This window comes from Silurus meridionalis, chromosome 3 (assembly GCF_014805685.1).
Source record: "Silurus meridionalis isolate SWU-2019-XX chromosome 3, ASM1480568v1, whole genome shotgun sequence".
NCBI lineage: Eukaryota > Metazoa > Chordata > Actinopteri > Siluriformes > Siluridae > Silurus > Silurus meridionalis.
This window is the reverse complement of record NC_060886.1, coordinates 28,444,674-28,471,974: the sequence shown is the minus strand read 5'-3', so window position 1 is coordinate 28,471,974 and position 27,301 is coordinate 28,444,674. Positions and strand designations below refer to the sequence as shown.

At 40.5% G+C, this 27,301-nt stretch overlaps 1 protein-coding gene across 1 annotated transcript; it reads right to left on the bottom strand.

The window, feature by feature from the left end:
- Window positions 1–169: 169 nt before the first annotated feature.
- hecw2a (HECT, C2 and WW domain containing E3 ubiquitin protein ligase 2a) lies at window positions 170–27,298 on the bottom strand (the record flags this gene model as incomplete). The annotated part of the gene is made up of 29 exons (XM_046844943.1): window positions 170–4,032; window positions 5,048–5,160; window positions 5,270–5,355; window positions 5,513–5,627; window positions 5,796–5,942; window positions 8,013–8,142; window positions 8,884–8,982; window positions 9,303–9,455; window positions 10,932–11,045; window positions 12,419–12,539; window positions 12,785–12,879; window positions 13,002–13,085; window positions 13,199–13,295; window positions 14,894–14,996; window positions 15,095–15,235; window positions 16,522–16,707; window positions 17,249–17,373; window positions 17,667–17,773; window positions 19,176–19,326; window positions 19,627–19,725; window positions 19,875–20,196; window positions 20,283–21,016; window positions 21,341–21,441; window positions 21,567–21,709; window positions 22,504–22,673; window positions 24,419–24,488; window positions 24,715–24,809; window positions 24,922–25,029; window positions 26,869–27,298. Coding segments are annotated over 29 exons (4,551 nt in total), but the record flags the coding sequence as incomplete, so codon positions are not given.
- Between the last annotated feature and the right edge of the window lie 3 nt (window positions 27,299–27,301).

The following is a 27,301-nucleotide window of genomic DNA, read 5'->3' as shown; positions in this document are numbered from 1 at the left end:
CGCTCTGAATAAAGGAGTCTAATGCCATTAATATAAATGTTGATATACCAGTTTTGTTCATCTGCAACTCTAGATCTAAAAACTAAGGTCTTTATTAGGCACCAGCTCTGAACTAGATCCAAAATACTGGTCATAAAAGCAGAAAAAAGCTCACATAACCCCATTTGGTACATTCAGTGCAAAATATATTTTGAAACAAGACAGGCATCCATATAATACAACTATATACAGACATGGACATGATTGTGAACAACATGCATGGTCATGGTCTCAACAACACGTCTGTCAGCAGGTGCTACAGAAGTTCATGGACAAGAACGTCTATAACATCTGTAAATCGAAACAGGTGAAAACGATTTTGTCGTTTGTTTTTTTTCTTCTTTAACCCCATCGGTTGGTAACAGCAACTCCTCATGCAAGTAAAACTAATCAGGACCGGCATGTGGTCGCTACTTCCAGCATGCAATAACAAGCTATGACACCTAAGGGTCAAACTCAGGTACTGCATTTTCTGACCCTGCATGCATAAGTTTGAACTAGAAATTCGGTTTATACAGAGAAAACAAAAGAGCACGGAGGATTCGGAGACGAATTATAAATCGTGTTGTGTACATAGAAAGATGCACGTGTGGACTGAGGGGAATCGGTCGGAGTGGTCCGTGAGGGAATTTCCTTTCGTGCACGTCGTTTTCAACATTGAGATTCTGACGTCTGGGGATTTCACAGGCCTCCGCATGATTGGGGGGAAAAAATCTGTCATTGTGCCTAAAGAAAAACATTGTTCAAATGACCCAGATGATATGTGAGTCAACATGCTCCACTGAACACTTCGAATACAATAAAATGGTCATGTAATTACTTTTGAAAGATTTCATTCGCCCTTAGTGATGAAGCATGAATTTTCGGAAACGAAACGATGGTGATGTTACGGCTGATTAACGTATGACATGTTAATAACCATTGAAATTCCCTAATTATCACCAAATCATTTGGTCCAACTTTTGACATTCAACATACTTCAATAAATGCCTTCCAGAACCTTCCTCCTCTACATCCAGTTGGAGATGCAAGTTATGTGGAAAAGTACAAAGTCCCTTCGACATCATCCAAAGGCCTCTCGAACAATGCCGCGTTCCTCCTCTCCGAAACCCCGAACGACGGATGAACAATGTACGGTTATTAAGACGCCGTCATTAATATCGTGGTGGAGACAATGAACGTGACGTCAAAAGTGGCCCAGGAGACACAGTGACATGCAGTTTGAGCATTACGATGTGAAAAAACAATATATCAGGAAAGTATTAGCCTGTCTGAGGGTGTATTAGATATACTGTAGCATGGGATCTGTGCCACATTTAAATACAATCATTTTAAATGGTCTGAATGTGTGGAAAAAAACGTCACAATATATGATCTGATTACGGAGAAACAACGAGCAGGGACGATTCTCGGTTTGACGATAAAACACAAACTCGGCTGCTATGAGTTTCGATGTGGTGCCGCCGAAGGACAAAAATCCAACCCTGAATAACTTGTATTAAGTCCTAAGAAGCCATCGATTAAGCCATTTCTTTCTTTCTTGTTTGCTTGTTATCATTTCGTTTTTAAGACTTAATTTAAACATGATCTCCAACTAACATCAAAGTTGTTTTCTAGTTATCATGATTCGATTTTCTCTTGATCTTGACTTCATCTGAAATGCAGGTTCAGGGATGCTATATTGTTGTTGTTGTTGTTGTTGTTATATTATGTGTAAATCCCTGATCAAAGTGAAATGCGTCCATCCATGATGAGATCACGAGAAAACAATGTCGAGATCATGAGGAAATTAAATCGTGATAATAATAAAAAAAAAACTTTTCTAATAAATGCTTTTCAATCACATTTTTGAAAGTGATGCCCTCATATTTAACCTCTCCAGGGTCAGCTTTCAAACTTTCAACCGTGATCCCACCATCGATGGCATTAAACTCGTCGTCTTATAGATCACGATTGAGCCAAGTTGAACTTCTGATGGCCTAACAATGCTATCTGATAGTCCAGTGTCTACACCGATGTCTCCCTTGCTCGTATGTAGAAGTGGTGAAGCCATAATGAGTCAATAGAAGGAAATTGAACGTTCGGGGTGGAGTTTTCCTTTAGGTACACAATACGCCAAATATTTGTGGACACCTGACCATTTTCGGTTCTTCTTCAAACGGTTGTTGCAAAACTCGAAGCCGAAAATAGGAGTGCCAGCATTACGATGCCCATGTGAACAAAGCCAGCTTAGTGAAAACTTGGTGTTGAGTTTGGCTGAAGGTACTCAAGTTTCCTGCACAGAACCCTGACCTGAGATGAACTGGAACACTGACCGAACCCCAGACCTCCTCAAATATGCTGGTATCAAACCGTTTCTAGACTAATGGTGCTCATGGTGTTATTCTGATAACGTGCATTACCACGTCTGTGATTTCACCATGGACAGAGAGTTAGAACAAAAAGAAATCGTGAAATTCGACGTGAACCTATGCAGATCACACGGAGATGTTTGACAAGACATGCGTTTGACATCCGGCAATGCCTTAATGAGCCGTTCGAGGTGTTTTGAGTGACTTCAAGAGCAAAGAAACATCACCGGAGATAACGAGAGATCAGGAACGAGCTCAACCCCTGAAAATGTCGAAACCGTTCAGCAACTTGTGCATGATGATCATCAGAGAACAATCGACACGATCTCACCTCAGCACCCACCCTTCACGCCATATTTGGCTCCTCTTCCCAAAGATCAAGGTCCAGCTTAAATATCACTGTTTTGACACCGTTGCCAAAATCCAGCGCAAGGTGCTTCCAGGACACGTGGCAGGAACACGGGGAACGCTGTATTGCTGTGCAAGGGGACCATTTTGAAGGTGATAGTGTGTAAAGGTAGATAAATGGAGTACTTTCTTGAAGATACCACCTCGTATACCGCCACCACCCACACCCCGGAATCTAGAGGATACCGTCCCAGAAGAAAAGAACACAAATCTGGAATGGGATTTTCAACCCCAAGGTGTCAGGTGTCCACAAATATTTGCCAAGCAGCGCAGAAGAAACATTAATCAACTCCAAGAAACACGGCATCAAGGTAGCCAGAGCGGTTTGAAGCTGTCTGAGACGTCTTTATGGGAATTCCTCACGTCCCACGTCCCCTAAAGTCGTTATGTCTTACAAGATAAGTGTAATAACCTGTAGTAAAGTTCTTGAAATTCGGTGTCTGGCTCGTTCAAAGAAGCGTTCGATCAAATGGCCTAAAAGCCGACGAGGGGTGAGTGGGTGGTATTCGGCAAAATCCACAAAAAAAATTTTTGTTTTTCATTATGCAAAGCACCGGGTAACTGAAGGGTTTTGTATTGCTTCAGCTGGAAACCTGTCTAGAATGTCCGTAAGTAAATATCGCACAGATTCCACAAAAGCACGTTCATCTCTCGTCCGTTTGGATGAGGAACTAGCTCGAAACTAACGATGGTGCTGAAAGACCTGCCGAGGGTGAAAATACTGTACTGTACATGCGCATGGGTCGAGGTGTAACTGTTAATTCCTGTAAACTGTAAATGTTAGTATGCTGTGTTTTGTGTTGTAAGAAAGACTTTCTGTGTTTAAGACTTCATGTTCCTGCTCAGTATCTAATGCGTTCACAATGTGTGTGTGTGTGTGTGTGTGTGTGTGTGTGTGTGTGTGTTTGTGAAGACCCAGAAGGGAATAGGTCCCAGAAAGAGCCGTCATGCTGTAGTCACATTAACCTGGTTAAGAGGATCAGAGGAACAAAAAGGGGTCCAGGAAACAAGGCCATTACCGAGACAGGAGATGAGCACTGGGGTACAGAATAAAAGGCAAAAAAGGTTTCCAGTTTTCTAGAACACGATCACCGGTTGGTGAGGAAAGGCTGTGTAAGAGCCTCACTCCAGGCCAAACGTGCTCGTTTCCTCCACAGCAGTGAGCACCTTCTCATAAAGCATGGAGAAGGAGTGGTATGGGGGAAGATCCAGGCGGTTAAAGCAGGTGTGAGCCCTGTGAAAACACATGGAGGAAAAAAACGGGTGATGCATTTGCAGATTTGTGCATAAGATATTGGCTATGTCATGCCATGACTCGCTTTCATAACATATCATATATTATATCATGTCATGTCATGCTATCATATCATATATCTCATGCCATATTAAGTAATGTCATGCCTAGTTTTATGTCACGTTTAGTCTTGCCTTTTCTCTTCTTGTCTTGCCATCTAATATCTTGTCATTCCATGTTTAGCCTTTTCTCATCTTATGTCATGTCCTGTCTAGTCTGTTGTTTTGTCATCTTGTTATGTCTTGTCATGCTATTCCATGTCTTGTCTAGTCATGCCATGTCTTGTCATATGATGTCATGCATTGTCTTGTCTTGTGTTGTCATGTTTGTCTCGTCTTGTTATGCCATACAAAATCTAGCCTCGTCTCGTCATGTCATGTCATGTCATGTCATGTCATGTCTTGTCTTGTCTTGTCTTGTCTTGTCTTGTCTTGTCATCTTATTAACAGATTATCTGAACTAAATGGAGTAATGAAAGGGCTTTATTTTTTTCTATTTTTTTTACAAAAAGCAAACACTGAATTCCAAAATGCTGTGCAATAGCTATAAAACATTAGTACTGCTTATAACACATGTTCCATTTTGTATGAGCATTTTGGGTCTCATCAAAACTAGGGGTGAACCTTTGGACTCTTGTCAGAAACTGATTAAATATGATAAAGACTCTATTTCTGTGTAATAAACAATGCAAACAATGTGTATTTTTATCAATTCAAATGAAATAAATGTGTACATTCTTATGAACAGAGGTTATAACGGTAGATAATGTTCTTTAGGATAAGCATAGCTTAAAAATCAATCATGAAATGTATAAACTCAACTAAAAATGTAGTCGGAAATAAGTTTGCCTTGCTTTTGATCAAACATCTAACTTCAAGTTTTATTCCGGATGTGTTTCGGTCACTTCAGAACGAGCAGAAATCGTTATATCTAATCCCCAGACCATTAGCCGTACCTTGGAAGGGAGGTAACTTTGCCCCATTTTTCGACGCAGAAACGCCGTGGCCCGTTGCTCCCCCGAAGAGAGGCGAAGCCTTCATAGGGAACGCTCGAAGTGCCTGTGACAAACTACACCAAACAAAAAAAAGGACACAATAGTGCTTAGGAAATCATAAGGTCACTAAAAAAACTAGAGAAAAGGAAACTCAATTCAGTCAAGAGCAAGGTTTTGATGTACCTGAAGAAGCCTCAGTCTCTGCTCGTTGTTGAAACGCTCGACCGCCACCCAGAACCATCGGATCACGACGTGTCCATCGTGATAACCTTCAGTGAAAGATGTGAAAAACATGCAATCATTTGGTCCTTAACTATAATATACGATTATAGAATTAATTGCCTTCATGCATTCATACTGTATCTCGATTCTCTTATTATCATGTGAATATAATAAAAATGAACAATTCTGAAAATAAATTCAAACCTCCTCGATACTCTGTGTTGTTTCTCCAGTCAGCCAGGTCGATTTCTGCAGTCCCAGCGATGACAAGCTCCAGCTCACGAGCATCAAAGACAGAGACCAGCCGCACGTCCACGACCTGCACGAGCAAGTGATCTCAAAATTCAGGAGCAGGTTTCGAAATTTCACTTTCACCACTTTCGCCAGGATAATTTCATCACAACGGCTTTCGTTTGCACGAGGTGACTATTTTCCCACAACAGTATCGATATCAAATCTAGTGTCACATTCGAAGATGAAGTTTTACCTCGTAGAAGCCTCGCACCAGGCTCTCAGTCTGCTGCGCCACACCTCTCTCGATACGCCACTTCACCATGCGCTCGATGTACTCCTTCTTGTTTTTTTCACACACTGGGACGCCGGCTCCTCCAGGCTTCAGCTCGCGCTCTGTAATCTGCGGTGCAGGAAAGCCAAAAAAAACCCCGTTACATTTTATTTGCAGAAAGATGCACATTTGCAGAGGCCCATTAAGGATTATTGGACCAGGTTTGATCCAAAACGAAAACGAATAAAAAGATAATTTTTTCCACACAATTTTTTTTGCAATTTATGCGGATGCAACGATGCCAACCGGTGAATCTTACCATCCCTTATACAGATATTCAGTCTCTTTATTTTTACATACACTTGATTTGCCACATCAGTTTGTATATCTAGTTTGTCCGCCTCAGAGGTCACTTTAAAACTATTGATTTGAGCCTGATTTATTTCAGCTTCACTTTTATAGACCAGGATTCCAGTCGAAGGTTGCTATACTTTCGAGTTGTCTGTCACTTTGAAAGTTTTGGATGGTTTTCAAGTCAAGTCAAGTAGCTTATGTTATCATTTTAACTGCCATTTCGATTATTGTACTGTGCTTTGCCTGGGGACACGGTCACACACTGTCACACAGACTAAGCCTGCAGTATCTTGGCTTGTTCAAAATGCTGCCACCTCTAGGTTCTTGACTGGAATTACAAGAATATTAACCTTCTTCTTCTTCTTCTTCTTCTTCTTCTTCTTCTTTCGGCTTCTCCCATTAGGGGTCGCCACAGCGGATCATCCGTCTCCATACCCCCTGTCCTCTAACACTTTTCAACATTTTGCAACAAACAGTTTTTGTATTCAAGCAGCCATCAGTGAACAGTCGATCACCTCAACAGTGATGGAACAATAATGAATGGACTTTTGACAGCAGCCAGATTTAAATAAGTTGCAATTTGGCTCTGGTTCCTCTCAAGGTTTCTTCCTTATACCATCTCAGGCTTGTTCAAAATGCTGCTGCCTCTAGGTTCTTGACTGGAACTAGAAAATTGTAGTCTATAACTCCAGTACTTGCTTGTTTCTCCTGGCTCCATGTCTTATCTAGAATCTAAAGTTCTTTCATTTCTGTGGAAGAAATGAATCCACTCTTACCACTGGTCCTGTTCCCTTTCTTCCTTCTGATTCATCTTGATGCTCTACTTCTTTTTTTCAAATCAGAGACCACTCGCTGCTGTTGAGGATGGTTCCCAATGAACCATAAAGATCCATGAGGTTACTGTGGAGAATTAAACTCAAGAACCTTGAGAATGGATTTGGACTGTAAGTAATAGAAAGTCTGCTACAATGGCTTACAGTTGTTGTGAACCGTTTTGCATTTAAACATCCATCAGTGAACAAATGATAACCTCAACAATTAGAAGTCTGGTTCCTCTCAAGGTTTCTTCCTCCTACCATCTCAGGGAGTTTGTCCTTGTTACATTTGTAATAAAAGATACAATTTTAAGGGACAAACTTCTATGGGGGTGATTTATACATTTGAAACTAATATAAACAAATTTCTTAAAATGTAAAAGCTTCTAATTGGATGATTGTCAATTATTGGGAGCAGATATGTGGCTGTGCTAGGAACTGGAGTCACTTTGCTCTCCATACAATGGAAAAACTCACCCAAGACCTCAGAAAAAAATGTTTGGGCAACCACAGGTCTGGTTCAGATGAACCCCAAAACAAGAGCTAAGCAAATTAAGCTTTATTAAATGAACAACTAAAAAAAAAAAAAAAGCCAAAAGGCAGAAAAAGAATCATAAAAATTCATAAAAAGGTCATGGTAGGAAAAACATAACACGGTATACAGTAATAAAGATGTATCAGATGGCAAGAAAACAGAAGAAGTGTGGACAGAAAGAAGATTGAAAAATGTGAGTGAGCGTGAGTGAACACCATTCCAACTGTGAAGCATGGTGGGGGTAGTATTGTGCTGTGGGGAAGAAGAAGGACTGTCAATAAATAATGATGAAATGCCTTGGGACCTCAGTCAGATCGTTAAAACCTTCTTGGAACTGGGTCTTTCAACAGAACAATGTACTGGCTACTATATACATTATAAAATATTATTACAAACTAAAACAATTATAATTTTGCATAGGATTATGTTTGTATTAATCTAGATGTTGGAAAAGAATTAAGGCTAATATGTAAGAACCATGAGCACACAACTGACCTGTCCGAACACCTCCTCATTGACAGTGAAGGTAAGATCCAGCATGCTCTCAATGTCATTGTCTTTCATCCATTGCAGGCTCTGATGGAACTCCTCATCCAGAAACTCCAAGTCGCTCAAATCGCATGGTCTATGAAAAACAAAAAGTATATATATATATATATATATATATATATATATATATACAGTATATATATGCCAGAAATAGACGATTTTGGGGACTGTTTAATCAATGGAGCTAGTCGGGGAGGACATTTTGATACTGTTAAGCAGCCTACAAGGTGGTATCAAAAAGTGCCAAGACTAGCTCTGTTTACAAGAAGGTACTTTATTTATTTATCTTTATTTACTTGCTGCGATTGGTGCCGGGTCTCTGGATCTCGGCAGTGGTGTCAAAAAGGCATCCTTTGCACTGGATCTTCAAGAAGAAGTGGGCAAAGTCAGCAGGAGCCAAATCTGGCAAGTAGGGTGGGTGGGATCACATGGATCGTTTTCCACCGATCATGATGCACGAGTTGCTGAATGGTTTTGACATTTTCACGGTTTGAGCTCGTTAAAGGTCTTCCTGATCTCTCGTCATGTTCCAGTGATGCTCTTCTGCCAATGAAGCACTCTTGAACGCCTCGAACGACTGATTGCAGCATCGCCGTATGTCAAACGTATGTCGTTTTAAACAGCTCTGTTGCCGATTTGCCGAATTTTATGCGGAATTTCACGTTTGTTCTTTGTTCTAGCTACTGATGATAAAATCGTGGCCATGGAAACACACATGTTTTGATACCACCTTGTATTTCTCAAAAACAATTTTCCCTTCTATTACAACAGAAGGAGATTTGTTTCAGTGTAGACACATCTCAGTCGAAAGACTTACATGCGCAGAAGGCCTTTGTAGAATGGCCGTGTGAAGAAGGCATCCAGGAGGTACTGGTGAATCAGAGCGAGGCCCAAAATTCGCCCACTGAACCGGAACCTGAGGAACAAGTGTTACTGGGTATTAACACCATTTTCTCCAGTGGTGAATTAATTGTGCAGCATTATCCTTTTTATTGATCATTATAAACCATTATTCATCCCACATTGGGTAAATTACCATGTTACAGCAACAAAAATATGTGCAAATATACGAATATATACAGTACAGTAAATTAATACAAAAGGAAAAGACAACAATAATAGTAGTCACACTATCGAACAAACAAATTGCATTTTGTTATATTTCACAGTGTAAATTTTTGTTATTGCACAGTTTAAAAATCACTGTTAACAATGTGTTTTATGGTGACTGCTCACCATTCATGGTGGTTATCCACAAAGGCCGACATTGGGCTGATCTGCACAGTGTAGGTGTCATTAGCTGAGTATTCGAAGAGTCCGTAATATGGGTTAAAGAGCTCACGGGACACCAGGAAGAAGAACTCCCTTGACGGGCCGCTGTAGTCCAATCTGATTGAGAAAATAAAGACGCCATAAGCTAGGAGAACTAGAAGAAGCTGTTTGAGAAGCTCAGTGGTGCGATGTTTTAATATTACACTCTACTGTGATAAAGACATCTGACATGGGCAGTCCTTTGTATACAGTTGTTGACAATTATACAGGTGGTGCAGGGAAAAGGGAAATTTTGGAACTCAGCATTGGCGACCCTAGGGTGTTGCAATTGTTTGGAACTGGTGCAACTTCATTTTGAACCCAGAATGTTCAGGGTGGCTCAGGGAAAGGGAAAATTTTGAACTAGGAGTTGGCGAGCCTGGTACTTCGGCAATTGTTTGGAACCGGTTTGGCCATGTTTCGAACCCCTTGCCATTAGTTATAACTGAGCAGTGGAGTGGTGAAAAGCTGTGAAAAGACTTTTTATAAGAATGGTTATAGTGTGAGTGCTGCATGAAGGGAATTTCAGCGTCGTTACAGTTAGGACGTAAATTTAAAACATTTTAGTATTTGTCACATATACACTACAGCGCAGTGAAATTATTTTTTTCATATCCCAGTTTGATTGAAACCTTGAGTCAGAGAACAGGGTCAGCCATGATACAGCACCCATGGAGCACATTGGGTTAAGGGCCCAATAGTGGCAGCTTGATGATACTGACCTTCCAATCAGTAACCCAGTGCCTTAACCACTCAGCTACCACTCTCCTTACAAATATATAGACAGATGAGTCCAAATGTGCCATGTTTGTCTCTAACAGAAGAACGTAACGTATGTAAGACCGAGACCAGAGTCGAAGATGTTAACAGACTTCAATCAAACAATCAAACATAGAGGTGGATGCTGAATGGTTTGGGGCTGTTTTGAAGCAGGGAAGGTTGAAGACTTATTCCAGAAAGAAAAAGGAATCTTGACACAACATGGCTACCATTCCATACTTTCGTCTGGACTGTCAATCATTGGAACCGACTTCACCATACGACAAGCCGAAGCTTTTCAATTTCAATGAAGTTTTCAATGGAAATAAAGTGGAACATCTGGATATTTATCCAGTATCTCACAAAAGTGAGTGCAACTATACACTGCTATACAAGCTGCACATTCACTACTCTAAAGTATATCCAGTTTTCATTTCTATAGTATTGTCCCTTGCTTAAATGTGAGGGGTGTACTCACTTTTGTGTGATACTGAATATTTGTTTGTTTAAAATTGATCTTCATATCATTAAATGACCAAGTATGTTGCATATAACAAAAAGTAAACTTTATGTGTCTCTAAAAAACTAAAAGAATAGGTGTTTCCAAATTTTGGAAGTCTTCCACTCTAGTGAAATTGACTTACTAAACATTTTCCCACATGGGGATAGAAAGGGACATAGACATTACAGTATAAGCACATTCATCTTAGATCTCAGATTACCAGATATTAATCCGTATCCGATTCTGCAGGCTAATCTAAAGCATGGACATGCAATGCTGTGGTGTATACTCACCCCTCCTCCCCTACGAAGCTGACGTACAGTTTGCTTCTCTGCAGATCCTTACGTGAGTAGCACATGATCTGGTTAAAGGCATCTTCCAGGAGATGATCTCTGCGGATGATCAATCTGGGATCGGGACGGTAAAAGCAGCGGGATATTTAAAATCCAGTGTCGTGTGCTTAATACTTTAAACCTGTTCTGTGTATATTTCTGCACTTCTTTGAGGCTTATCAAATTTAATTCCGATTTAAGCTTTCAAGTAGTATACTGGTACATATTACTTACACACAACACCTGCATCCTGGGGTTACAATGTTCAAAGACTAAAAATGGTTAATATCACAACTTCTAACATATATATCTAGGAATTACAGACTGGAGAATTATGAATTATAGACAACTGGCAGACTTGAAAAATAGCTTTTTCCTGGTAGCCACAAAGATTCTTAAGATCCTTCAACAACCCCAATCTATGAGGGGCCTTGAAGTCAAACCAGGACTTTGAATTTTACAGGTATAAAAATAGATGCTATCTTGGCAGTACTACACTCAGTAGTAAGTGGCTAGTGTGTCCTATTACCAATAGGTGGCGCACATGTCTCAAGCCAGTCCAATCAAGATGAAAGATGACAGTGTTAGTGCATGGGACAGCGGGTGGTGCTGAAGTTTCTTGTGAATGAAGGCATAAAACCTGCGGTTATCTACTGAAGACTTAGAGCTTACAGTTGCTGTAAGACATTTAAATGGTGTAAACATTTCAAAGATGGATGTGGTGGTTCCCTGATGACGAAGTGAAGCCAGGCATCCAGGCGTTCTTTTATTTGTTTTATACCCAAAAGTCCTGGTTTGACTTAAAAGTTCCTCTTATTTTCCATTTGGAACTACACAATCTCAACTGTTTCTACTTTGTGTAATATTGTACCCATGTGCAATACTTTTCTGAAAAATCTGGTTCTCTGATTCGGAATTAGTGCAGGTAATATTCTTGTGTGATTCTGGATAGAGCTCAAATGGCAGCAAAACACAGACCACCAATGAAAACCACAGTGATCAAGGGATAATCCACAGCTAGGAGTGTGTTGCATGTGTATATTTTTTCAGCTGCATGCCAACTGTTCCGTATCCTCCTGTATATATCATGGTCATATGCCAACACTGAAAAGGTAAAGGTGTAATTGATATGTGGAGAGCAAAGCTATGTAACTGTACGCATTTGTTTAGAAATGTATAATAGTAATTAAACTGGAGATTTCTGCGTGTGTGTTTAAATATTCATACATTTCAGGGCATCATATTTAAATATAAAATCTGCATATACAGACAAAAGTATTGGCATACCTGACTTTTGGGATTAATTGGGATTAAATGTGGTATGCAATGCTCAAAAATCACACACCGTACTTATGATCAGGTGACCCAATACTTTTGGCAATATAGTATAAATTTCGTAATATATATGTGTGTGTATAAAAATGGGGAAATTCCCACTTCCCACTTACTTCACTTTTCCAGGGCCCTGTCCGTAACCCTTAGTCTCCAGTTTGCGGTAGAAATTTCGTAGTTTAGCCTCGAAATCACGTTTGTAAGGTGCAGGGGCGCGAGCATTTGCCCGAGGAGTTCCTTAAGAGTGTGCGAGAGAAAGAGCCAAAGATACAGAAGTAAGACAATGGGAATTGTGATACCTTAAAAAATAAAATTCTAACCATGCCACCATGCTTTGTATAGCTAAATTATGTCAAAGAATTGTTTTAGCTTGTAAATATGCAATATCTGCTTTTGACACTGATACCAGTGAAGAATACCAGAGAATCGTAAAAGTAAAGAAAAATAAAGGGGACATATGGAGTAAGGGACGGTCATGTGACCTCTCACCAGGGAGCTTTGTGGGGACGCATGACAGTAGCTGGCATGGAGTAAGGCGTGGGGCGGCACGTACGACATCACTTCCTCTTCGAAAAGACTGCAAAGAGAGATGGGCCATGTAATGTACAAACATACAACTCTGACATACACACTATAGTGTAAAACACACACACAATCACACACACACACACACACACACATACACACACAGGCACCGACCTGAGCAGCATCACAAGATCGGCGTCGCTAGAGAGCCGAGCTAATCCGGACGCGCCTTCGTTCCGAATAAACTGGACTTTCTCTCTGTGAATATTTGTCCCCCCCACACAAACATAATGAATGGTTCGAACATCATTCATCTATTTACCATGATATCGCACAAAAGATCTTTGCTGTTAGCTTCGCTTTCAACAAACCTGAGGGAATGGTTTCTCACAAGCTCCGGTTGCCTCTCCTGAAGGATCTCTAAGATGTTCGGTTGTCGCAGGAACGCAACGATTTTCTCATTGTAAGCTGAAGAAAAACACAAGCATGTTTGTCAGTTTAAGGTGTTAAACACCATTATTGTGACACTGATACTCAATAAAAACTGGTCAGGGCTTCATAAAAATGTGTTGGGATGTCATTATTTTTAGTCACCACCTGGGCCTTCAGTGGTGTCTTACCCGAATCAAATCCACCTCTTAATACCATCAAACGTCACAGCTCTAGAAACCGTCAATATTATAGAGAAACGCAGTAGAACAGAGTGTTGCATCACAGACTGGAATGAATGTCATTACTGAAGCAAGAAACCCAATGAATACAATTCAACACAAGTCTCCTTTCACTGGAGCCACAATTGCATCACCCGCATTCACCATCTTTTGCACAAGCATCAACATTAAACTCATAAAATGACCCCTTTGCATTTGTGTGCATTTTTTTCTGTGCATTAATTTTTTCCTTTTTTTTTTGCAACGTTTACAGGAAAGAAAAACACAAACACTGGTAGAAATGGTTTATGGAAAAGCTCAACAACTGTTTTGATCTGTTTTGGCCCGACCTTTCCTCACGATTTGCAGCTTTTTTGGAAAAGTCCATCTTGTAAATGTCTTTGTAAGTATATCTGCAAGCAAATCAACCTTTCTCTTCTGATCAGCTATCAAATCTACACTATTGTATTTGAGCTTTTGCAGTTTGCTACAGATGCGGGTTGTGAGCTCTGACTAGTGCGCTCTCTAACCAGCCAATGAACCATCCAATGCAGAAGCAGAAGGTTCACTTATAAGTACTCAGAACGTATGCCTCACACTGCAACTAGTCGGTGTGTATGGCAATAGTCCCAGAAGGAAGCCTCTACTGAAGCTGGCTCACAAGAAAGCCTACAAACATCTGAAGACAACCTGTCTAAGAGCATGAATTACCAACAAAATAATGACCCCAAACACACCACCAAGATGACAACTGCCTTGCTGAAGGTGAAACTGATGGAGTGACTAAGTATGTCTCCAGACCTGAACCCTATTTAGCATTTGTGGGGAATGTGGAGAAGCACTAGGTGTCTAACATCCAGAAGCTCTGTTATGGAGGAGTGGAAGAAGATCCCAGCAACAACCTGTGCAGCTCTGGTGAATTCCATGCCCAGGATTAAATCAGTGCAAGATAACAATGTTTACACCATTTTTTGTCAATTTTTGACATGTTCACTTATGGTGTACTCACTTTTGTTGTCCGTTATTTAGACAATAATGGCTGTATGCTGAGTCATTTACAGAGAACAGTAAATTGTCCCTTGAGAAAATATACTAAAGCCTCACTTTTTTTTAGCTCCAATTGTGTATCATTCCCATTATAACTATGATTTTTAGAATAAAGAATTACTCTCAGCATAGACCAAGACCTTACTGTCTGAGGGGAAAGCCTAAGACTAAGAGTCCAAAAACAAAAATCTAAGACAAATCCAAGTTAATACAAAAAACCTTTTGAGACCAGACTCATGTCCTAATCCAGCACTAAGTCTCTGCCCTGACTAGAATAAAATCTATTCTCAAATGAGGTCTCAATAACAAGGGCACTACTCAGCAGGACAAATCCTTCCCCAAGAGGTGTGTTTTTGCACTCCAACCTACCCATAGGTACCAGGTCTTGGTACTGATTGCGACTAGAGCTGGTAAAAGTGCTCGAGGGTCGGGCTTGCATGGGCGGGCTTGGGGAGCGCGAGTCATCTGCCACCTGGGGTACGTAAATAAACAAAACAAGCATGTATACTTTTTATCTGGAAAAAAGTAATAAAGTAATAAAGAGTGGCAGTAAAGGCAAAGACGTTATACCTGGACCTCTCCAGCGCTGTGGCTCCTCTGGCGGCTCAGATGCTGTCGATGTGCCAAGAGGCCGCTGGAGCGCGAGCTTTGCAGGGGCAGCCGGGGGTCAATAAATGTCGTAGCACGACAGTTATGATCCACGAAGAAGAGCTAATGAGAGAGGACATTCGGAAAACTCTTTAGGCGCTTATTTGATCAGATAAACAAAAACCAAATAAAAAACAAATATTGAATTTGTGATTGTGACACCTCATGTACAGGAAGGGGCAAGCAGCTGGAGCTCAATTAGAGCGGCGGCTTCTCACTGTCTTTGAGGCTGGTAGCGACTATAAAAGGCCACCTGGAGGAGAGTTCCTGACTAATGGTGGCTCTCTCCTCTATCCTCTCTCACTATAGGCAAAGACGGAAGATGCGGAAGAGGAATTCCTGGCAGACCTATGTGATGCCTTATAAAGGTTGGAGACAGGAAGTCCCTGACTCCTACACGCCGATGGCGACCTGGGCAGGGGCAACCCGCCTGCCGGGATCTGAGGCATGGCATGCTCCTTCTGCTCAAGCTACTCCACATCCCTTTTCCTGGGCACTAGAACACTTCTCCTCCTGTTTTTCTTTCAGTTTAATCTTGAATAGAGTCCCCATAGTGATCAAACATGTCGAGGCGGTGTGATGAGTTTGAGTTGATCTTAAATCACAGTAATTTGCCAAATAATTATTTTTGATCGATAAACAGGACGTTATAAGTTTTAATAATTTACAATTACTGTGTAAATGTGTTAGCATTTGATTTTCCATTCACCTAAACTAGGAAACCCAAACCTGTACCAGCATGACAATGCCCTTGTTATCAAAGCCAGATCCATGAAGATATGTGTACATGGGTTGGAGTGGAAAATCTAAGCTCTGACTTTAACCCTATTTAACACCTTTGGGATGAATGTGAATGCTAAATCAGGCCTCCTCACCTCAGCCTACATCAGTACCTGACTTTACTACCACACTTGTGGCTGAATGAAATCTCACAAATCTCCAAAATCTAGTACACTCTGAAGTCTAGTGGAACACCTTCTCAGAAGAGTGGAGGTTATTAGAACAGCAAACTTGGACTTAATGTGGAATTAGGTTGCTTAAAAAAACCCATAGGAATCTTATGAGCAGGTGTCCACAAACTTTTCCTAAATTAAGAGAATTCTCTTGTTCAGTAGCTCTGGTTTTAAGATCTTTTCACACAAATTAAGCAAACTAAATAACACTAAATAATACAAAATAATAAGCAAACTAAAAAAACTAAATTTCTTGTTTCAAGAAATCTTGAACAAACCAAGTGAAATAATTTTACTGCACTGGCAGATCATTTAACTGCTTTCTAGTCTGTATCTTTTTGAATCATGCATTTATTTCTTCTATTTATCCGAATATTTTGTGTAGTGTGCACGCACCTTGCCAGCATGGTCATGTTTCATCTCCCAACCGCGTGGCAGCTCGAGCTGCTTGTTGGTAAACAAGTTGAGGAAGTTGACCAGGTCTCGGTTGTGCTGGTAGCGTTCGAAGTGCTGCACGTCGCGCCGGATTCTGCTGATCATGTGCTTCAGGCAAGTGTTGCTTGTAAACATGCGATAGGCACTCTGAAAGACAAAATCGAATTGATGGAGTTTTTTCTCTACTGAAGCTATTAATAGACCTCAAATGGATTGCTCCTTGGCAATTCAAATCCCACAGAAAATAAGGGTTTTGTTCATACATTCAGTATTGGTTTATTCATTTATTTTATGGTCCAGAGCTTTTCCCAGGAAAATTGGGTGTGTGGTGAGAGAACACCCTGGAGAGATGGAACGCAAGAAACCATGCCTATACGTTCAAACCTAAAAACTCTGCAGAAACCAATGCACACCCTTGAAGAAACATGAACCGAAACCACACTGAAACAGGAATCCTGGTTCAATTTGATTTCTTTTTTCATAAGTAACAAAAGAAATTATACATTTTAATCTCTTAATTACATTAAAATGGCAGGACATCTCCATAAAATCCAACAAATATATTTGGAGAATTATGGAGAATTACCCTTTGTTCTTTGTACTTTATCAGCACTTTTTATTAGAACAATGCGTTCCCTGAATTTTGGGCACGTGTGTGTAAGTTTGTGTGTGTGTGTGGTGCACTCACAGGGTTGGAATGCAGCACAGTGAAGAAGTCAGGACTGGAGAGGAACTTGGCTCCAGGAGATTGAAGCAGCAGGGAAAGACGGGAGTGAGAGCTGGTCTGAGCCAAAGCACCGTCTCTACGGTAGTCTGGCAAGAACACATAAAAGCAAAGCAATTCGATTCTAGGGTTGGCAGGATGTCTTGGATTCAAGCCACAATGCCAGGTCTTAAATCCCAATGATGGATCTTTGGAAAAAATGCTGAGCGGAGCATAATTTAAACACTGTATTACTATATAACATTCTCAATTTCTTTCTGAAACTTACACTAAACCTTTTCTCCGTGTATAGAAGTTACTGTATTTTTGTTGTTAAATCTTTAAAAACAAGCAAAACGAAAATATTAAGACTAGACTGGTGATAATGTCATTTAGAACTCACCAGAGATGGATTGGGACAGCACTTCCAGGTCATCAGGAGGAGGGAAGTCTGCACTTTGTTCCTCTGAGCTCCTCTCGCTGGTCATGGTTCTATGGATGCTCTGGTACCTGATGGAAAACCAGACGCAACCTTGTTAGGAAATAATATTCAAAACATAATAAATATATAGAGAACGTTCTGTATAGGTTCTCTTTAGGGTTGTCACAAAAACCTCCCTGCAACATCCTGGGAAAGAACAATTCAATTGGTTCCTTACAATTTTATGTTTATCCTAATGAGTGAGCCAGAGGCAACTGTGGCAGTGAAAAAAACTCCCTGAGATGGAATAAGGAAGAAACTTTAAGAGGAACCAGACTCAAAAGGGAAACCATCCTCATCTGGATTTGCACCGAATGTCCATTTATTGAACGTTATTTTTTCGTTTCCCATAAATACCTAAATGGGAATCTTTTAAAAAAAATTTGAAAATTTAGTTCAATTCAGTTGTTACAAACCAGCTTTATTTATTTATTTATTATATATAAAATGGGAAAAAATTCAACATTTTGTTAAATTCATTTGTTACAAAACAGCTTTATTTATTTATTTTAAAATGAAAAAGAAAATAAGAAAATTCAGATAAATTTAGTTGTTACAAAACAGCTTTATTTATGTATTTATTTATTTATTTATGTATTTATTTATTATAAAATGAAAAAGAAAATGGGAAAATTCAATTCAGTTGTTACAAAAAAAGCTTTATTTGTTTATTTATTTATAATAAAATAAGAAATTAGTTTTTTTGAAAATTCAGTTACATTTAGTTGTTACAAAATAGCTTTATTTATTTATTATAAAGTGAGAAAAAAAGAATATTCAGTTCAATTCAGTTGTTACAAAACAGCTTTATTTATTTATCTATTTATTTATTTATGTAATTATTATTAAAAAGAGAAAATTTTGTTACATTTTGTTGCTACAAAATAGCTTTATTTATATTTATTTATTTATTTATTTATTTATTTATTTATTTATTTGTTTTATATGTACAGTATTGTATAGAATCACAAAGGAACAAATCCTTGACACCAAGCGTCTATCCATTAGAGTTCCATCATTGTTGAGGTTATCAATTGTCCCCTGGCAGCTACTAGAGTAATAAACTCAAGTTCATGGCTATTACATCTCTAAACCATTGTCGCAACCTGTTTCTATTCCCTACAGTCCAAATCCATCTTCATGGTTCTCTGCCCAGTGTATGTCCAAAAACTATCCTTCATTTCAATAACTTTCAATAATTATTTAATAATGATTAATTGTGATAGACAATTCTTCTTTAAAACAATAGTGTGGCTCTTTTATTGGCTTGGAACTTGCCCAATTAATATGCAAATCAATTATTGTGATGTCATGAGCTTTAGGATATTTTGCAAACCAAGACTCCAAGCTTCAAGACTGCAAATGTATTACTCTAGACATGGCCTAAGCCAGCTCTTCTATGTTCAGCAGTTATATGTTGTGAGTTCTGACCTGCGATTGAGCTGCTCCATCTGCTGGATGGAGCTGGACCGGGTTAAGCCCTGAGGAGCAGGAGGGCCTGTAGGTCTCTGCCACGTAGTGGTCCGGTTCACATGATCCACGAAGAAGATGCGACCGTGACTGTCGATCCGAGCCTCCCAGTCTGTGGCATATACAAGAGGCAGACAGGGTCAGAAAAATGGCTTTGTCAGAGGCTTTCACTGATGCAGACGCTAGAAGGCCCCTGGTGTAGGAAGTGTTCTATCAAATTGCATTTATCAAATTGCATTTATCAGGGAAATCTTTCTCAAAATTAAAAATGTCAATCACAAGACAATTCATCCAAACAAACATAATGTACACAGACGTACAAAGACACAAAAAACCCTACACAGTGGTACACAGGTAAACACATGGCAATGTAAGCGCATGCAAACGAACATAAACACATACACACACTCACTGGGTGGAAGCGGCTCATCCACACGCTGGTACCGATGGATGTCTTGTCTAACAGAAGGAAGTGAATGAACCTGCTGATGTCCGTTTAGCTGAGTGGGACCTGTACAAGAGTGAGAACATACAATTATTAGCATATAAAAACTTAAAAAAGCTCCCAATTAAATAATTTACTCAGCAATCAGCTACTTTTTGTAAACTGAAAGTTTACAAGGTTAGTCTTCAAGGTTTTGAGCAAGCTAACAATTTTACCTGGATCCGTGTTCGTGTCTGTAGCGAACGTCTCCGAGTCCACCGAACCCCCTTCTCCTGAATGAATTAACTCCTCCTCCTCGTCCTCCTCCTGCGACACACCTGCAGTTGCCTCCAGACTCCACCTCCGGGACATTGTGTCCTCCTCCACGTCGTCATCCTCCTCGTTGGCCAGTAACTCTGAAGGCGGTGTGTGTAGTTCGAAGTCATCGCTCGGAGGAGGTTCACATACAGCATCAATGACTTCATAGGTGGTGGGTGGGTCATCTGAGAGATCCTCTCCCCCTGGATCAATAGCCATCTCTGCAACTTGATCTGATTCCTTGTATGAGCAAATAAAAAAAATACGCGAATATGTTCTAAAAGCCACCAAAAAAACTGGACTCTAAAGTTTGGGATAAAATTCACCTGAGCGGCCGACAGAGGCATTGGGCCACAATCCGATGCCATGGAGGAGATATCCACCTCTGTGGCCAACTCTTCACTAGGCCCCATTCCTTCTTCTTCACCCTCTCCTTCGTCCTGTCTCTCCATCAGACTTGCTGTCTCTATTTGAGGAGCCACAGAACTGGGCGGAACCTCCGGCTCCAGAGCCACCCCAGTTCCTAAACTCAGTGTCTCCACCTCTGACTCTAGCCCAACTTCTTCAACAGGCTCCCTGAGTTCCTCCGAGTCCTCCGGAGGTTTATGGAGCATTACTGGACACCTGGTAAGACCGTTCACAGCACCCGGCATGGGATCGATACCAGCAGACCTCTCCTCATCCTCGTCCGAGTCGATGTGAAGCATATCGCTGAGGCGGGTATGCGTGGGGAAGCTGGAGCTCAGCTTTGGAGACGCTGCACACATCGGACGCTCCCCTGGTCCTTTGGGAGCCTCAATGGCATCTAGCTGCTCACTGAAGGTTCTCTGGAGTATGCTAAGGGATGGTAGAGCTTCTTCATCCAAAGCACCTGAACAAATCTCAGCATCAGATGATAGAGCACAACCTCCTTCATCGGTTCGCCGGAAACTTTGCGAACGTACAGGGTACAGAATAGCGGAAGAGAGAGGTAGTGCATGGGGCAAGTCTTCATCATCTGAAGGGGTGCCGGGGGGCCCAATTTGGGCTGCTGCCCCGAGGATTGACTCAGGGGTGACATCTAGGATTTGGAAATTTACATTTACATTTGGCGCATTTGGCAAATATCCAGAGCAACTAACAGTTATCTGAGTCATACAGATGGTCAAGGGCCCAGCAGTGGCAGCTTGGTGGTGCTTGTTGGGATTTGAACCCATGACCCTCTGATCAGAGATCCAATGTATCCACCAAGTTACCACTTCCCTATATATAAATATATAGTATATGTATTCCACACTATCCATTACTTTGTTTGCACAAATTTTTGATCTAATCTTAAAGGCAATTGGGCACCGGACCTCAGTATTTGTACTACATGTGTGTGTGTGTGTGTGTGAGATCTTACCGTCCTGGTTAGTCGAGGTGATATCCACTTTAAACTGAAGCTGACCACTTACATTATCAGTAGGCAAGCGGCGGCACAACGAGAAGCTTGAGGATTGGTTCCTGTAAGAAATCCAAATTTTCCGATTAAAACTATTTTGACGACCCTTTCCTTCTTAACCATGCTGTATCATGCCACTGATAAAAAAATGACAAGAATTAACAAGGGAGAAAGAAGCCGCACTGACCCTGATGCGTGTCTGTCCAGAAGCCTCTGAACAGGAATGTTCAGCTGACCCAAGAAGCGTTTAATGATTGGCCGACTTTTCGCAAACTTGTCCTTTACCTCGATTACGAGGACATCAGTTATCAGGGCTACGAATGTGTGTCTCTGCAAGGGACGCACAACAAAAACCAAGTCTGTCCAAGGTTAGGCTTATATTCGGGTATATGATTCAGACTTGGTTTGTAACTTTATCCATTTTCAACAACAAAAAGCTCTACTTGACATCATTAGAAACTAAACGAAATGTATTTATTTATATGAATTAGCTATTTTGTATAACATAGCTATGAAATTAAGCTAAATCGAAAAAGAAACTATTGACATGGACATACAGAGCCTGTCAAAGGTTTCACTTTGTCTAGACAAATATATAAATGTCAGAAAGTTCTTAGTTTTTAAACCCCTCCTTAGCATAAATAAAAGCTTTACACACTCTCAGAATCTGGACAATTTGTGTAAAATGCCTCTTGTAAAAATTTGCCAAAGTTGTTCTTCACTAGTTGGAGATTTCTATCTTGAGCTCCAGTTCATCCCAGGGAAGTTCAACAGGATTTAGGTGCGGTGACCGGGCCATGTTGGCTCAGGAGTCCTTTCTCCTGGATTAAATCTCCAACCTTCCCTGCTTCAAACACCCCCCCCCAACACATTAAGCTTCCATCTCAGGTGTAATTACAGTGGTGTGGAAGTCTGCTAAAATCTTCTCTCCTTGTCTTACATAAGTTCTTCTGAGACAAAAATGTCCAATTTGGACTCATCTGTATCCTAATTTTCTTCCAGTCGTGCATTGTCTAATTCTTATGTTTTAAGAAACCAGGATCGACTGTATGATTAGATAAGTCATAAAATTGTCTTTTATATGTGTGTGTGTGTGCATGTGTGTACGTGTGTGTGCGCCCAACCTCTCCATGCCACACAGGGTTCGTAGTATTGGTTGTAATTCCAGATCTTCTTTCTTGGCCGTGGTGGGAGAAGGTGGGAAAGCCACTCCTTTTGCCTGGATGAATGCTCATCTTTAAATAGGGGTCAGGATTAAAAAACATGCCTTTCTTCAGTCCCATGGCTCGGATATCTACAAAGAGTCGGAGCACAGCACGACAACCAAATTCATTCAATACATTTTCTTATCTTATTTAAATAATCTTGTGTCTGTACATTTGACAGTCACTAACGGCTGGAACCAAATTCCTTGTGTGTGTCAACACACTTGGCCAATAAACCTGATTTTGATTACGATGTTTAATTTAATAATAAAAAGAAAAAGCATAAGTGATTGACAGGAGAAATAGAGGACTAAACTAAAAAATGTCCAGGAGCTCACTGATGCCCTGATCCAGGTCTGGGAGAAGATCCCTCAAGATGCAATCCATCAACTTATTAGGAGCATGTCCAGATGTTGTAAGGCGTGCAAACAGTAATATGGGGAGTGCATACAGCTTACAGACACTAAATTACATTGAAATGTATGCAAGTTGGACAAATACATACACTGAACAGAATTATAAACGCAACCCATTTTTACTGCCAAATTCTCTCAAATGCCTTTGTAGATGGCTTTTGGTAGAGAAATTAACATTCAATTCACGGGCAACAGCTCGGGTGGACATTCCTGCAGTCAGCATGCCAATTGCACGCTTCCTAAAAACTTGCGACATCTGTGGCATTGTGCTGTGCGATAAAACTGCACATTGTAGATTGGCCTTTTATTGTGGCCACCTGTGCAATAATCATGCTGTCTAATCAGCATCTTGATCTGCCACACCTGTGAGGTGGATGGATTATCTCAGCAAAGGAGAAGTGCTCACTAACACAGATTTAGACAGCTTTGTGAACAATATTTGAGAGAAATAGGCTTTTTGGGGGCAAAAACAAAAGTGTTGCGTTTATAATATTGTTCAGTGTATATAAAGAGAGAGAGAGAGAAGGGATGTGCATCTCCATAACTGATTTGCATCTTGATGCAAAGCCACCAATACGATACATTAAAGATTCATATGAAGCAGCTACCGATTTCACGCGATCCGATTTACCCCTGTTACGATGCAGTGCGATCCGATTTAGATTTGATTCAACACAAAGCGATTTAATGCATTACAATGCAATGGAAAAAATATGATGCTATACAATTCAATATTGTACAGTTATGGTATGGTTCGCTTTTATTTCTTCTGTTCAGACAGACAGCAAATCATCAATTTACTAATAAGTGCCTTTTGACTTCTAACGCATGGCCCTTTCACAAAAAAAGCCTTTGAAGTGCAGAAAAAAAAAGAAAAAAGTTATTTAGCTGTTCTGTGTGCAGGAAGTTACAGCTCTACCTCTGCCATGTTAATCTGTATTCTATGTGACTCTCAGCACACGCCTCGGTCTCCGTAGTGTAGCAGCAGCGGTGCTGAGAGAACGCGCTCGGAAAACATTTTAGCGAGGAGAAATCGAACTACATATCAAATATTGATCGCAAATTATTGGTGACTTTCTAAATAATAAAATTTTAGCGCATTTACTAATAATTATAAAAAATATAGAAAAACGACAAATGAAAAATGTTATCTGTTGCACACTTTTAAATCGATGCATCACATATATATGTACACACACACACACACACACACACAAGCACACTATATTAACACAATTTAACAAATATAACATTTATGAAGACAATTATTGTTCAATAAAATTATATTATTATATTATGAACACATATTTACATTTACATACACATTATTATATAAAACACATTTAATAAATATAATATATATATATTGATATAATAAATCTTTCTAGACTCGTGCACTAGTCCCGGCTCCAGCTGACCTGAAAGGGTGAAGCTGACCAGTTTTCGGCTCGAGTCTGAAGTCAGCTGTCCTTCGCCTTGGCTGTCGGCCTAAACAACATACCAAAATCAATGTCCAGCTCATTCACGCTGTCTTCTTCTCTCAATCATTCATTCTTTTTTTTCACACATACTCTGATGACTTAATACACACATTCAATTATTTACTATTTTTCTCACTGTGTATACATTGTTGAATGTCTAAATATGAAATATGAATTATTTTAATATCTATATATGTGTTATTTATATAAACATTAATTCTTAAAGTACAGACCGAATATCGAGGATTCTTTACAGTGATGCACGGCGTTGTGGCTCTCAAGGCGCCGGTCAAGCCGTGATAGTACTTGAAGCAGATTCTGGTCTCAGCTAGAGTTTAAAAACCCCAAAAAATTTACACGGGAATTCAGGGATAGTTCATATCCCATAAGCAATAGTTCAAATGTCCTGAAGGAAAGACAACATTAGCAGCCATACTGACCATCCAGAAAGTATGGACCAGCCTCTAGCCTCCAGACGATCTGACCACACTGTGTCCCGTTCACACCACGATTCTTGCAGTCCCACACGTTTGATGGACAAGTCTCATCTAACAGAATAAAAACACAAGTGTCTGCATGCTGGTGTATAAATTCCTTGAAAGATGGTTAAATTTGCTCTAAGTACTAAAGACATTCATATATATACACCGATCAGGCATAACATTTAGCCACCTGCATAATAGCAATTTCAGCTACAGGAGCTCGTCTGTTGGATTGGACCACACGGGCCAGTCTTCTTTCCAACGTGCATCAATGAGCCTCTGCTGCCAACGACCCTGTCGCCGGTTCACCACTGTTCCTCCTTTGGACCACTTTTGATTGATACTGACCACTGCAGACCAGGAACATCCCACAAGAGCTGCAGTTTTGGAGATGCTCTGACCCAGACGTCTAGACATCACAATTTGTCAAACTACTCAAATCCTTACGCTCGCCCATTTTTCCTGCTTCTAACACATCAACTTTGAGGACAAAATGTTGCTGCCTAATAAATAAATCCACACACTAACAGGTGCCATGATGAAGAGATCATCAGTGTTCATAATGTTATGTCATATGCTATGCCTGGTTGGTATATTTATTTATATATAGCTACACAATCAGATATCAGAAGACAACAAAGGAGGGCTGGAAGGGTTATTGGTGCTCCTCTCCCATGAAGAAAAGGCCTCAGAAAATCACTTTAGATCCCACACATCCAAACCATATACTACAGAGCACCAAACACAAGGACAGTCTAGCAGATGAGAAGTTTGTTCCCCCAGGCAGTCTACCCCATGAATATTTTAAAGGCTCTCCCGAATGTGCAAAAAAAATAGTAGTATATAGTATATAGTAGTATCATAGTATTTTGGGGACTGAAGTACATTTGAAGGCAAATACTTGTACTTATACTCAAGTGAAAGTTTAAACGGACACCTTTACTTTTACTAGAGTCACATTCTTAGTATATCCACAACTGTCTGATTCTGATTAAGTGGAACAAAACTCAGGATACCTCTCGTCATCTGGGAGGCACCGAATGCCTATTCATTAAATCATGCAAATTATGCTCTTCATGCTTTGTCACCCTCAAACATGCTTATATAAGCCCAGAGTAAGAGGCAGATCACATTGATGCCATCATTGAATGTCTGCTTCGTTGCAGAAATGAAGAGCACCGTAGGGATGAGCCCCCTGTGAAGGTAATGAAGTCCCGAAGCCTCCAGGTCAATAGCCCGAGGCAAGGTGCCCAGATGGATCTTTTTTTTAATTATTTATTTATTTATTTATTTTTAGCCTGGCGATTGGGATTGAAGTATTTAAACGCCGGATTTGCTTTGCATATGCACGCATGTGTTCTGTCTGAATTATAAGAACGGTGCATTTAATATTTAAAAGCATTCATTTTAAAGTCCTTCAATCCTCCTCATCATCAAGAAGCCATGGTTAAATGGCATCGGGAGATGCCAACTCAGGGACATTCAGGCTTCCCATGAGTGTGATTGGAAGGCTTGAGTTTCAGCCACTGAGGCTCCAGGATCGCAGACCTGATCTATAGCTTGATCTGAGACTGAATCGCTGAAGTCAAAGGGTACTACTTTATAGGTCAAGTCATTTGACCAAGGTTATGAGTTGTGTTTAATGAAATATTTCAAAAATACAATAAACTAGCAAGAGTTTTAGCTGAAGAACTGTCTTTAAAAGAGGTGGAAAGAGAATTTAAACTTTTTACTTGAGTAAAAGTACTGTTACTTCAATGAAATTTCACTTATTTCACAAATAAAATACTCAATTATAGTAACGCGAGTAAATGTAATTTGTTACTTTCAACCTCTGTGTAGAAGAAATAAGATTCTGCCATATTATGAACCTAAAAACCAAGCGATCAATTCACCAACTCTTACCTATGTGATAGAGGCCGATCCAGTCAGTAGAATCGACCTCCTCCTTGATGTCCCATGAGATGACCAGGTTCTGTCCACGCCCGAGGGTGAACTCCAGGGTAGAGGCCGTGAGGGAGGAGCGACTCTGAGAACTGACCAAGTCAGTGTCACTGTTAGCTCGAGTAAGTCCAGACGTTTCGGTACCACGCTCGGCTAGGCTCCTCAGGTTTTCGGGGCTAAGTGTGTGACGAAGATGAGGGCTTCGTCTTCGCGCACCCTGCTGCTGCTCCCGGGCCACCAGGTGCTCCCGCCCCTGGGGCGCCATACTGGGCGCCTGTTGGGAGCGGGGCCTGGATGGCAGGACCGCTGTGGCAAGAGAGGGCCGAATGGTTGCTGATGGTAGGGGGGCCGGGCCAGGAAATAAGTGGTATTTATTTAAAAGAGGGGGAAATGG